We start from the raw sequence: 13,917 nt of genomic DNA on the forward strand, positions 1-13,917 counted from the left end.
AAATAAAATGCCAATAAGCAGACATTTTATTAAATTTCTTTTGATTTCCACTTGACAAAACAAAGTTTGTTGCGTGATTTCTGTGTGAAATGATGCTTAACAAAAATAAAAGCACAAATGTATATTTACCTTAATTAATGTGTCGTTGAGAGCACGATTCGATTTCATATTAATTAATTCACGTTCAGCTTGCTCCTTCCAAATGAAATCCAAACGCGAAGTGACCTGAGGTGCAATGAGGGCACGAGGTTTCAAGAGGGAACAAAAGTAGAAAAGGTGGAAAAGAAATAGAAAATAAGAAATACTTCATTAATTAAATGCAAAGGAACATATTTTAATTGTGGGTCGATTTGTTGTAGGCATTGAATGATAGAGGACATACACAAGGTGCGTTCCAAAGTAAACAGGAAAAAAAAAACAGAACAAATAGTTTTTTCGGCAAAATCGATTTATTTTATTAAAAATATTCTCCTTCTGCTTCAATACAGCTTTTTGCACGATCCAAAAGCGTGTCGAACGAGGGTTTAGCTCGTTGGCTGGTATGGCCGCCAGTATGCCGGTGCAAGCATTTTGAATGCCCTCTACGTCTGCATACTGCTTTCCTTTCATGGGCGAATGTATTTTTTCGAAAAGGAAGAAGTCGCACGGTGCCATATCAGGTGAATACGGGCAGTGGTTAATGGTTAAAATGTGATTTTTGGTCAAGTAATCGGTCACAAGCGTCGATCGATGGAGCAATTTTTGGTCGTCAGTCAATTTGTACGGAACAAATAGTGCGCACACCTTTCATAAGCCCAAATGTTCGGTAAAAATGCGATAAATCGATGTTTTGGAGATGTTCAATTCTGTTTCCATGAATTTAAATGATTATTTCGGCTGATTTTTGATGAATTCACTCACAGTTTCGTTGGAATTTTTGGTGATCATGGATTTTGATCGTCATTAATGTCCTCATAACCACTTTGAAAACATTGAAACCACTCGTCCACTCTGCTACGGAATAGGCAATCATCGCCATAAACTTGTTTCATCAATTGAAATATTTCGATACAAGTTTCCCCCAATTTTAAAACAAAATTGAATGTTGGCTCTTTGTTCGAAACTCCTTTTCGCAACGATAACACAAACATACTGACACTTAAAAAGCAATAACTTCACTTCCATAAAGATAACAGATTCTAACGTACCACTCGACATATAGATGGAGCGTTAGATTCAAAAAGTCCTGTTTACTTTGGAACACACCTTGTATTTGGTGTATAGGCGTGTAGTGTGTGCAAACCCAGTAAACTAAAGTGTAGGACAATTTTTTGGAATCGCGTCAGATTTCGAGATTATATATTAGTTTGATAATAATAGGAGGAGTAAAGAGATAATCTCTGAGAGGTAGTAGCGAACTACTGCAAAATTTTCAGAATTTTCAAAAATGTCAAAAACTATTTCAACAAATTACTTCAGCAAGCTAGACAATAACGTATATTCAATATATTATTAGAAGTTGATTGCGTCCTGCATTGCTAATTATGGTTTTCTGTGCTGTTCACAGGGCCTCACAAAGGCCAATTATTCTGATAAATTCTACATTCCTTGCGGGGATGTGATTACAATGATCCAAGGACCCTAATTCTGTCAGGTTCAAGTCAGGTTCTTCTTAAGCCTGCAATATAAGCTGCAGTATAAAATTGTTACCGAAACTTCGTCTCTGGGGAGGTTTACAATACTTTTGTATTTTGTGAGGTTACAACCACCCATTAGAAACTTTGCTTGGCATATGCTTGTAGATTGCTGTCAATATTTTCCCTCACCAAATCTCTCCTCTCCTCCAATGGTAAGGTAGCTGAAATAGGAGCCCATCGCGATGCATGGTATTTCTTTTCGACTCGGCACCCAGAAAGATCGCTTTGAGTGTCGCTTGACTATTAATATAGTTTTTGAAAATTTCGTTTAAGTTACAATAGCCGCCATCGTTATCATGTCAAAAAATTTACAGAGTTAGCGAGCTGAATTTAATAGAAGAGAATACGCGGTTTCTTCAAGAATGTGTAAAACCACTTTCTTCAACGAATTTGTGATATGTTATTTGAACGGAAACAAAAAGAAGAATGTTAGGTATTTTGGTTAATGGCTACAAACGATACTTATACTTAAATTTATCTCTACTTTTCTAGCGCTCTTATTGAAACACGCTTTAGATACATACTTGAGCATTTAAGTTGAATTACCTCTACGAGGCGGGCGTGATAGCCCACCATTACCAGAAATGAGCACAACAATATCAGCATCTGCACATCCAAGGGCATAGCCATACGCTGGTACTCAAAATTCGCTGCAGACGATTCGTAGAAAGCTGGATATGCCAATATCAAGATCATATAGCAGGCAACCATCGCCAGCGCCATGCATGTTTTGATGAGAAAGTACAATTTCAAGGCCGTAGCCAGCGACACCAGACACAGCACCCAGGTGAAAATTATGTACTCAGGATGTGCACAGTCATTGCTCTGCTTCAGCTCGTCCGAAGCTTTTGTCCCATTGAAACTATTGAAAAGCTCTGCACTATTTGCAGCTCCCAATTCCAATTCATTATCGTTGTTATTGGTGTTGGCGTTGGTGAGGGAGGTGGTGGCAGCCGCTGCCAATAAAATTCCACGCGGAGATTGCTCAAATGTATCCAATGTTTTGCTCGTTGCATTTAGCAGATTTATTGGTGTTTGCGTTAGATTCAGCGCATTAACGATGCTCTGGCGCACAAGATCACCAGCTGGTGCCGCTGTGAGGTTGTCAGTGATGAATGCATCGACGATTGTGCCATTGGCAGCATTAATGGTGATATTGTGATGTATTGTTGCCGATAAGTACACATTCAACTTGATTTCCTTCTCACTACCATTTGCCAATAAAGCGCTGATGGAATTGCTGCTGCCATTATTTAACTGTGTACTCGTATTGTTATCGTCGTCCGTATTGTCGAAAGCGTATGTGGAGTCCGGACAAATTGCCAAGCCAATTGCACTTAAAACCGACATCAGTATTATAACAATGCAAATGAAGAAGGTTCTTCGTCGCCGTTGATGTACAAGTTTTGCGGAATTCTGTTTCAGATAAAGCGGCAAGTCTATCGGTGTTCGGTATTGTAAGAGAGAACACGATAAAAACATAAATTATTTCAGGCATATTTATGCGGTCGACATTTTTTAATTAATAGTTAATAGGCTTCTGTGCTTATACTCACTTGAGAACTCCTCAGCCATGACTAATACACAGGAGAAGGTTAAGCATATGGTTCCGACCACTAGGCAAATTATTAGTTTGGTACAACGTGGAATAATAATGACTTGACACATCACAATAAATAACCATATGATAAAAATGCACAGCATATTCGATCTGGAAATTAATGGAAAATAATATTAATAATCGAAATTAGTAATAGTGGAATAGATTTTTTGTTATTTAATGGGAGAGACAGAGAGCTCATCTGATAGTTAAATAGTCAAACACTCACTCTTCACTTAATGATTTATAATTTTTCCTATAAAACCTAGCAGAATTATTATTTTTTAAAGTCTTTAAGGTAGTATTTCTTTTAAATTGCAAGGAATTTTATCCTTTTATTAAGAAAAAACATTTTGATAACCTCTTACTTGGGGTTTCTGCAAAGAGCTTTCTATCAACTCCAACTTCATCACTTCATGACTATTACAGCGTTTTTCAAGCTGGGGTTGCAGACATTAAGGTAGCCGTAAATCTACTGCTCTGGAGTGCAGCCTCCTTCACAGAAGTGACCATCTACTCCGATTACAGGGCGGCGATACTAGCCTTGAGCTCATTAACAGAGGTTTCAGGGTTGGTCAAAGAGTGCCTAACTTCGATATCAGTAGTATTGAGCCTCTCTGCAATAAGACTTGTATGGGTGCTAGGCCATTTTCTGAATCGCAGCTAATTGTAAAGCTGATGAACTAGCAAGAAAAGGCAGTCTAGAACCGCTATTAGTAGATCGGTACTACCATATCCTCTTGTGTTCTATTATTAGATACCTGGGCTTTGCGTTAGCTTGACCAGTGCTGGGACACCATTGGTCCTTTTAACCTAAGGTCAATCGCATGAGATGTGATTTCTTTGCCCTCAGTAAGGTTGGCCTCTAGTTGCGGATGTTTTAACAGGCCATTGCCCCGTTGGCGGCCGTGCTTAATGCAATCTCACCAGACAACATCTGCAGAAGCTTCCTTCTTGACTGTCCCGCGTTTTGGAAGTCAAAGCTAAAACACATGGGAGCGCATACCTTCAGACATCCCACCCAACTGGCGGGAATAGAAATGCAGTGTAAGATCAGTTCGAAAACAGGAGTTCTTCTTTTCTATGGCTTCGGAAAGGACTACATCTACAAGTCCCTGTTTCGGACAAGAGAGCGCAGATGTAACGAGCAAAAAAAAAAAGTAAATAAATAGCAATTTGAACGTTGCTACAAGTTTGTTGCAATCTCATATTGAAAAAAATTGTCAAAAGCTAGTGCCAACTTAAGTAAACATATTTTTATTTTGCTGTAATATTTTTTTTTTTAAACGATTACTTTCAACGAATTAGTCTGATTAGATGTATACCTTATAAAAGTAAGAGCTTATATAAACTGTATTCGATTAGATGATCTAAAACTGCATTAGATTGAAATTTGCTTAATCATACTAAAATATAATACTAATTACATACTCACCTAAACATATCTTCACGTAATTGACAAAATTTCTGCTCTTGACTGCGATCTTTAAATTTTAAGGTCCACGTATTCAGGTACTCTCGTCTAATTTCCTTATTGGAATTTATTTGTATATTTTGTTCAATAAAATCATCAATCTATGGAAGAGTCATATACAAAATTTAATGAAAAGTTTAGTTCTCTAAATATAGATAATGGATATTTCCGTACACGTATATACAAATACGGACCTCTTCATCCAATGCGGTCGTTGAATGACCATTGTCTTGCTTGGCATCGACCAACACCGAATCACTGCGATTGAGACCGTCCTGCGGTGAGTTGAGCTGGATTTTCGAAGAGAAAGCAAATTATGGTATACAAGGTAATAGATTTCTGAAAGATTATTTTAAGCCATATAATTTTGCAAGAAACAGAATATAGTTTCTAATACAATCCAAGTATATGTACAACGCCGTTAAAACGTTTTGAATTTCTAAGTAATAGCTGACACACTAGTTTCACTGTTACAGTAACAAAAAGAAGATTTGATGCTGTAAGATTACTAAAGAGTTAGTTAGATTTTCCTTGCGAAAGGTAAGTAATAAGAAGAAAAGTATCCAATATTTAACGGGTGATCAAATCGCGTTCAGTATTGTTTGGTATTTCAACATGGAAACACTGACGGTGACCGTCGCGACACTTCGCATCAATCATGCTATGATTTAGGCCTTGGAGCAAACCATCAGGCGTGTCATTCGCCAGTTACCAGTCGAAATGCTCGAAGGAGTCATTGAAATTTAGATTCAAGGTATGGACCATATGAGACGTAGCCGCGGACAACATTTGAAAGAGATAATCTTCGAAAAATAAATGTCAAATAATGTTATTTTGAATGAAAATACATATTTCCCATAAAATTTTAAATTTCTGTGTTTTTTCTTTAAAAAAAGATGGCACCTCGAAATGTATCACGCTTTAGAAGGGAATTTCTACAAATGGGTGAAGTGAAAACTTTTATTCTCAAAAAATTTGCTGCAAAGGCTACTTTACACTTGCGTGAATTTCCTTGTACTTGTAAACTTAGGCACCATTTCCACACAATGTGCAAAAAATCTGCGAATTTTGTTGCAATAGTTTTAGGTTTCTACCTTTGAATTGCGTTCACATGCCGTACTTATTCATCAACACGTTCCTAAGCCGATACTAATCAGTCACTCTTGTTTGTGGCGCTAGCTTCAAATTGCTCTTTACACAAAATATAACTGTATGTATGTATACCAACATGCGTGTAATAAGTAACATGAATGCATTTCACCGAACTTTCGTGGCAAATATTGCCACTACAGCTAACCAAAGAACCCACACATACATACAGACTTGCTAAATACTGAAATTTCACCTACAGACGCATGTTTGTGTAAGGTGTAAAAGCAAATATTAGAGTACGCACGTACATTTTTGAATGGGATTTCCGGTGTCCATTCCGTGGTCGGTTCATCCTCAATAATTAATGCTTTCGGGTCGATTGTGCTTGCCAGATTCTGCGAACTCGCTGTTGCGCCGTTCATTTTTACCGGTTGCTGATCGACCACTGTGATGGGCGCAATCATCGTAGTCGGCGACGAGACAGTCGATAAGCCGGTTGAATCCGCAGCACCACCGCTGCCGGCACCGTTGCTGCTGGGGCCATTAATGCCATCACCTACACGTCCACCGTTACCCAAAGCTACACCTTCCATCACATTTGGCAGCGAGTTCACCGAAATATTCTTCTTCTGCAACGCGGCCAACGTTGCGAGTGGTGTGGCGGGTAGATGTCCTACTTGGTGTTGTTGTTGGGCTTCAACGCCAGCTGCGTTCGGTATGGATTTTGAGTCTATGCTAGCAGATGTTGTAACAGCGGTTGGGGTGCTGGCATTACTGCCACCGGTCGCAGTGCCTATGGTGTTGGCCACGTGTTGACTGCTGCGTGTGCCAAAGCGACGCTTCGGCCTGCAAGTGTCATAAACAAAAGCGAAACCAAATGAAATGAGATGAGGGTATGTGTGCAAATCTAAAATTAAGGGCTCGTTGTAGTTAAAGCTTAAATATTTTAGGCAAATATCCTCACATTTATTTGTTTGTGTGTGTGTGAAGTTATTTAAAATTTAGTTGAAACAATCTTAGCCTATGACGGCACTTCACTTAATTGTTTATTTATGCATTTCGGATTCTGCTTCAATCACTTACCGTAACGGTTCGGTGCGCTTGATAAGATACGTTTTGATGTTCATCATTTTCAAGTGATTGTCACGGCTACCGCCGTTGCCCGGCTCCACTTCGTAGGCCTCGTTGAGGCACTTCAGTGTGGCCTCGGAGATGTGTACACGCCTGTAACGGCAATTGAAGTCGAATTAATTGTTATCACGTGCGCAAACTTGTCTTGGCAAGTCGCCGAAGAATAATATGTAAATATAATCGATTGTTTTGATTGTAATGAGAAATGTTAATACGAATACAAGAAAAAACCTAAAACATAATTCATATTGTTATGCTGGGGTGGAAAAATATATAGTAGGTAGTAGGTAGTACTACATATTTCCATACATACTAGTTAAAGCTAATTCAGCAAAAAATAATATAAGTTAGAGACGTTGACTGACTGAAAGTTCATGTCGTTAAATGAGAAAAGTGTCCATCAAATAAGATAAGTCGGCAGAAACTATTTATAATGGGAATAAATTTGGTAGACTTAATTCAATAATTTCGCGCTAAAACTCCATCGTCGAAATATTTTCTTTCTAGGTTGGTATGGTTGTCAGACACATCTGTGTCAAATGTCACATCAATATAATCACTAGAGTTTAGAAATAACATGGTTCGTCTTTTTTTACCCTGAATAGGGTATATTAAGTTTGTCACGAAGTTTGTAACACCCAGAAGAAAGTGTTGGGCATTATGAAATACAATATACATCTATACATATACACATATATTAGGTTGTCAAAAAAGTTTTGCGGTATTTTTTTTATTGAATTTTCAATTGTTCATAAAATTTTTTTGATGAATCATGCCCAGCTCTTGACCGATGCTACGATTGCAACTGTGCCGGTCTCTTTCGACCAATTCAGCGATTTAGCGCAATTTTCAACGACAGGCCTTCCGGAGCCCGTTGAAACCACCGTTGTCAGAATTATGGAACGACAACTCTTAGTTTTTGCACCGTCGCATACTGAATTTATTCTTCATCAGTTATTAGTCACGCGTTTGGGAAAATAGTCAGTCCCAATTATGATACTAGAATGTGACGACGCAATCAAGACTTTTGGTACGAGTCTAGCATTGACACGTCTCATACCAAAACAGTAACTAAAATGATTGAGTTTATGCATCAATTGAGATGCAATGAGTTACTCAAAATTTTTTTGACGATAGACTCTTATCCTTATAAATACGGATAATAAATATATATATAGAGCAATTTTTCTTTGGAAATTCAAGCTTCGGATCAACGATAGTTATAAGTGAAATATATTAAAATCGTTTGAGGAAAATACAATTATTACAGTATGATGAAGTTGAGCTGCAGGTTTGTGAATGGTAATAATATTTCAGAAAGTGCAGTCAATAAGGCTCATGTAGTCATTAGGGCGATTCAAAGAAAACATTTTTTTTTCGTTTGGTACTCTGAAAAATAGGTTCCTAGACACCTCTAAGAAATCCTCTCCAAAAACCTATGAGTTTCATTCATTATGATTTTTTTTCATTGAGTTATAAAATTCATAAGAAATAAAAAATTTTCCAAAAAAATTCGTAACAGACCTTTTTTGTAGAACAATCAATTTGCTACAAAATTTAAGGAACAAAATATTTTTGGAAGCGAGATATATATTTTTTTTCTATCTGATAATAAGAAAAAATAGAACTCATTCTTGGAGAGGCTTCCTTAGATGTGTCTAGGAATCTATTTTTCAGAGTACCAAAAAAAAATAATTTTTTTTTTGAATCACCCTAATAGTCACCATAAATTATATTGCTGACAACCTAGATTTTAAAGTTCTCCATTAATTGCTGGTAGTAGAGCCTTTATTATGGTAAAGCGGTTAGAGTTTGCGATTGCTTCGCAGCAGCAATAGCAATCTTCGAAAAGTATTGTAACGAAAAACTCAAGCCAGAGCAGCTCTAGCAAAGTTTATATACGGATATTGCTTGTGTGGAGATTAGTTCGTAAATCTATAGAAAACGTACTTTACAGATGATCAGTGATGTCAAGTGCATGGATCTAATAGGAGAAAATGTCGAGAAACTACATAAATGTAATTTAAAAAATGTTTGCTTAACTTTTGTAGACGTGCTGCCATCATAATATTCTATTTAATTTTTTGAAGGAATATGCGCCTCTGGAATACGATGTTAATTTTGATTGATTTTCATTGAATGTATAAATATGTGCATATTATATCATTGCAATATATGTATAGTCATCCCAATGTGCCAAACCAAAATCATTTTAAAGTTTATTTTAAAAGAATGTTCCGAAAGCTTCTCGCTTACACTTTTTCATGTCATGTGTTTATAGATATATTGGATATTAAATACTCACCCGGGAATACCGCCAGATTCCATGTGATTTGCAATAATAACATCGTTCGACCAAACATCAAAATGCCATTTTTTATTGCCCAACACGCCACACATCACCGAGCCGCTGTGAATGCCGATGCGCATATTTAAATCGACCTGTGTGAGAGTTCGCAGAAAAGCAAATTGTTACTGTAAGGCAAATACGATAATTGTACTTTATGTGCATAAAAGAGTACTTTCATATATTTTAGTATGTACTATGTAAACGCATATGAAATACAAATATTTTTACTGCAGCATTTTTCGAAAATAACTCCACTAGGGTCTCAAAACGCCAGTTCCGCTATGAAAAAGGATAATGAAAAATAGGCAACTGTAAGCAAATAAAGTGATATTTACGATGGAAGTAATTAACTCTCTTCATTTTTAAATAATTAATTAACTTAAGGGGATAAGTAGAGTGAAACGAGGCAATTTTCAGCTTTTCGAAAAACGCTTTACACACTGACATTAAAGTTCACATTTTGCCTTTAAATGATAATATCATAAACTTTTGCTTAGTTAAAATATGTTTTTTTTTTTGTGAAACAACATAACTATAATTTATGTCAGCCCTTTTGAAAATTATGTGTTCTACACAAAGAAATAAGTGGCTCACTAAACCCTGCCATACTCGAAGAGTGGCATAAGATTCAATTGGAATATTACATATCAAAGTTAATGCAATCTATCAAAACCCGCCTCAAACTTAAAGTTAATTTTAAGGGTAGTCTGATCAACCAAAAAATTTTATTAGTGCACTCTGTATGAAGATTTATGATTGTTTCGAGAATGTGTAGGTTTTAAGTTTTTGTTGTATTTTTTTTTAATTCTTTTGTTGACAATAATTAAATAAATTTAAAGGTTTACATGGCTTTACGAGTTTAAAAAAAAAAACGATTTTTTCAGCGCCTTATTAAATTTGGCAGCACTTTCAAAAGTTTTCCTAAATTTTCAAGTTGATCCGAGTAATAGTTTCGGAGATACAGCTTTGCGAATTTGTGTGATCGAGGCTAGCTTTTATTGTCAGATGTTCGAAATGCCTTGGACGAAGGGTTTTTTTCCATTACAACTATTTGAAAAAAAAAAAAAAATTTGCGAAATTTTCATTTTTTTTTTGCAAAATTGTCTGCAAAAATCCAATTTTCAGTTTTTATCTTCATTCAATTTCTCAGTTAAGGTTTTAGCTAAGAAACGTATTTTTTCACTTTAGATGATCCTATAAGGAGTTATCTTGCCAACAGGGAAGCATCTTTTTTCCGAGGGGTCACCGGAAATGGCTTCGCAATGGCCGAGATTTTTTTCAAAAATTTCAGATTTTTTTTGTTAATAATATATGTTTTTAGAAGTAAAATATTTAGTTTTTTATATGAGAAAAATTTATTAAAAAAATACTGTTTTTTTACTCGAAAAAACCATGCAACCCCTTAAATTAATTTGGTATAAATAGTTGCTTTAAACATAACAAACTTATTATATATTCATTTAACTGATACTTCAACTTTTCATTTAGGTGGGCAATGTGTTTCCAGGCAACTGTTAGTAATAATTTCGAAAACAGCACAAAAATGTACGTATAAAGGCAGTCCAAACTGAAAACTTCAAATCTTTAAATAAAAATCTGCTTAAAGACTCATTCAATTCAATATTCGGATGAAGCCCCTACATTTTACATTTTATATCGGTCATTGCAAACGAATTGAGGACTATAATTTGCGGACATGACCCCTCATAAGAAATGCGTCGGAGCAGAGTACGTTTTTGTGTCACACTATATATTACAGCGGCCATATAAAGGAGCATAAATTCGGTGTGTAATTCGTGATGGGAAAGAGACTCAATCGTTCAGCCCTGGCAATCATTTTGGTGGAGAACGTCTAGCCACAATCCGTATCAAAGCTAAGTCTTTCAACAAAACACTGATTTGCGCCCATGACCAAATATGTCCATTATGAGCGCTTGGAGGGCACTTATGAGAATTGTTCCCTCCACGATGTCAAAACTGTGCTGAGCGACTTTAACGCCAGGATGGGCAAATATACTACCTACAATATTTGATAACTTCAGCTTCCATGGCGAAACATGTTCAAATTGGTTAAGGCTGATCGACTTTGCCTAGGTCGGAAATATGATCATCTGTAGTACTAGATTACAGAACAATTGGTCCAGATACTTGGCTATTCATCAGCAGCTTGGTATAAAGGAATTGTGAGACGAAATTTCAAATTCCTTACATGCAAACACCTGAAATGAGGACTACTGGTTTTCGGAAAAGCTTAAGGAACAGTTGGAGATTGGCGTAAGGTAGTGGAGAAATAACAGGCTACCTATCTCCTAATGTCGAGATAGACCACAACACGAGCAGGGTGGATAGATACTGAGAATTGAAGGAATGTGTGTGAAAAAGATGTGGTAACTAACATAAGGTTTCAAGACCAAGTCATACTCTTGTAATATCCAAAGCGTTTATACAAGGAACACTTCTTTAGCCTGCTGAACGGTAGTGAAAGTGTGATTTTTTTCTTTTATGGTAGTTCTGAAATAACATGAGCTGAAGAGCTAAATAGGGAAGGTACAATCTTCTATAAGAGTGCACAGCTGCAGGCGGACGCCGATGCTATTGACACTATTGACCTCACCCATCTCGCCGTTAGTTCTGCTTTTTCGTTGCTTGAAAGTAAAAACTTAGTGGAAGATTTATGGTCTTTTGCATATTGGCAATGGCGAATACCACAGTCGTTGGAACGATGAGTTCTACGGTGACATGGACATAGTTCAGAGAATGGAGAAGGACCTGGCTTCACTTGGTAACTCCAATTGGCGCCAAATAGCCAAAAGAAATAACTATAGACGCGCTTTTGTTAACTCGGCTCTAACCGAGTGAGTGCCGCCTACGTCAGTAAAACAGAGGATAGTTTCCTTAACATATTTAAATTAAAATCACGTGAATGCTCGAAAGATGTAAACAAAATATTGAGATGTATCTTAAGTAGTAAAACTAAAGTTGGACACCACTGATTATTGATGTGACTGTGAACTCTACTGCGTTTTCAGTTCATACTTTCCAGACTTCTTGCTTTAGGTGTGATTTGGTATCTAAATGTATTGAATAGATAGTGATGATTACTAACTTAGTTTTATGGGTCTGGGGAGTAATCACTTTCTAGGTTCAGAGAAAATTTTATTGCATTTTCTGATTAAACATAGGTTCAGCAGTATATCATTGATGTATCAACTGATTAATTCAAGAGTCAATTTATTTTAAAGGTTGTAAGTACATCGAAGCCAAAAGTTTGAGGTTTTATTATTCATTTTAGTTTCTTATGTACTGCATGTATTTTGAATTCACATGTGCAGTTTATGTTGTATGATCAGCGTTGAACCATGTACAATGTTTTACGTGTAAAATGAACCGGCGGTTACAATACTTCATTATTGTAAAATGGGTCATAAAGTGGATGAAGTTGTGGTTGGAGCCCCAAGTTTTGGACTCACGTACACTTGCTAAATAACATAAATCAAATGTGCCCCCATACATATACAAAAATATAGCAAACACACACATGAATGAGCATGTACTTGCAGACAAATGTTTTGAGGAGGATTCGGAAGTATCAGCAGGTTTCAAAGCCAATGCAAACGCAAAGACCCAGAGGTAATAATTTGCAGACACGGAAAGCGCTCTGAATGCCGAGAGGCACAGAATTCACTACTTTTACAGATTCCATCGATTTTTGTAGATATTATTTACGCTTTCGCGTTGTGTTGCAATATCGCATAGTTTAAGCATTAAATTTAATAATTTTTCACCTGCACAAAATCACAAACATATAGCTGGCCTTTGTGTGCATTGTTGGACAGGCGCGTGTACGTTTGAGTGCTTGGTGCATTTTTGTTTGCTGCTGACAGGGCAAAATGCTTTCAAAGCGATTTCCATGCAAATGAATTGTCAACATTGACGCCGTTACCGCGAACCTCGAAACGCTCGTGTCTGCAGCACACCTATACATATACATATCTACATGCATGTAATCAGCACTCATACGAATCGGGGTGAAAAGTCACATATACACACAAGTGCAAACGTTGTGTGCTCACATGTTGGTTGTAAATTTTTGGTTTGTTTCGATAGCGACAGTATGAAAACACAATAAAGCCAATTGCCGGTCAATAAAACTACCGTTTCTGCCGCCTCAAAACTGACATTGCGGCTGTTGTAATTTTTTATGCCTGCAACAACATACAACATAATATACTCGTGCGTGTTTCATACATAAGTATTTATTAGCGCCGCTGAAATACAGCACGGGGTCAAAGGCTGAGTTTGGTGACACCAATATGTACTCGTATGCGTATGATTTATATAAAGTGAACCTGTGGTATAAAAACTGGGTGGATATAGTTCCTATTAATTTTTTCCGTGTATTTCGGAGAATTTATATGGCAGATGAACAATTTTATTTATATTTTATTGGTACTGGCAATATTTCTTGGCATCAATATGCTGTTTGGAAACAAAAGTATTCCAAAACAAGTAAGGAAGGGCTAAGTTCGGGTGTCACCGAACATTTTATACTCTCGCATGATAAAGTGATAATCGCGATTTCAGGCGTGGTTGT

The 13,917-nt window shown here is 36.7% G+C and overlaps 1 protein-coding gene across 1 annotated transcript in view; it reads right to left on the bottom strand.

The window, feature by feature from the left end:
* Positions 1–13,917, bottom strand: part of LOC108978354 (adenylate cyclase type 8) — a gene marked incomplete in the record, with an annotated part of 140,871 nt that overhangs the window by 5,712 nt on the left and 121,242 nt on the right. The window contains 8 exon segments of the mRNA XM_018948590.1: positions 130–225; positions 2,223–3,115; positions 3,233–3,387; positions 4,712–4,851; positions 4,945–5,040; positions 6,151–6,688; positions 6,926–7,066; positions 9,279–9,415. Of these exon segments, the coding sequence (XP_018804135.1) occupies positions 130–225; positions 2,223–3,115; positions 3,233–3,387; positions 4,712–4,851; positions 4,945–5,040; positions 6,151–6,688; positions 6,926–7,066; positions 9,279–9,415 (2,196 nt within the window).

The sequence above is a fragment of the Bactrocera latifrons genome, unplaced genomic scaffold (genome assembly GCF_001853355.1).
Source record: "Bactrocera latifrons isolate USDA-ARS-PBARC rearing strain unplaced genomic scaffold, ASM185335v1 scaffold_120, whole genome shotgun sequence".
NCBI classification, from domain to species: domain Eukaryota; kingdom Metazoa; phylum Arthropoda; class Insecta; order Diptera; family Tephritidae; genus Bactrocera; species Bactrocera latifrons.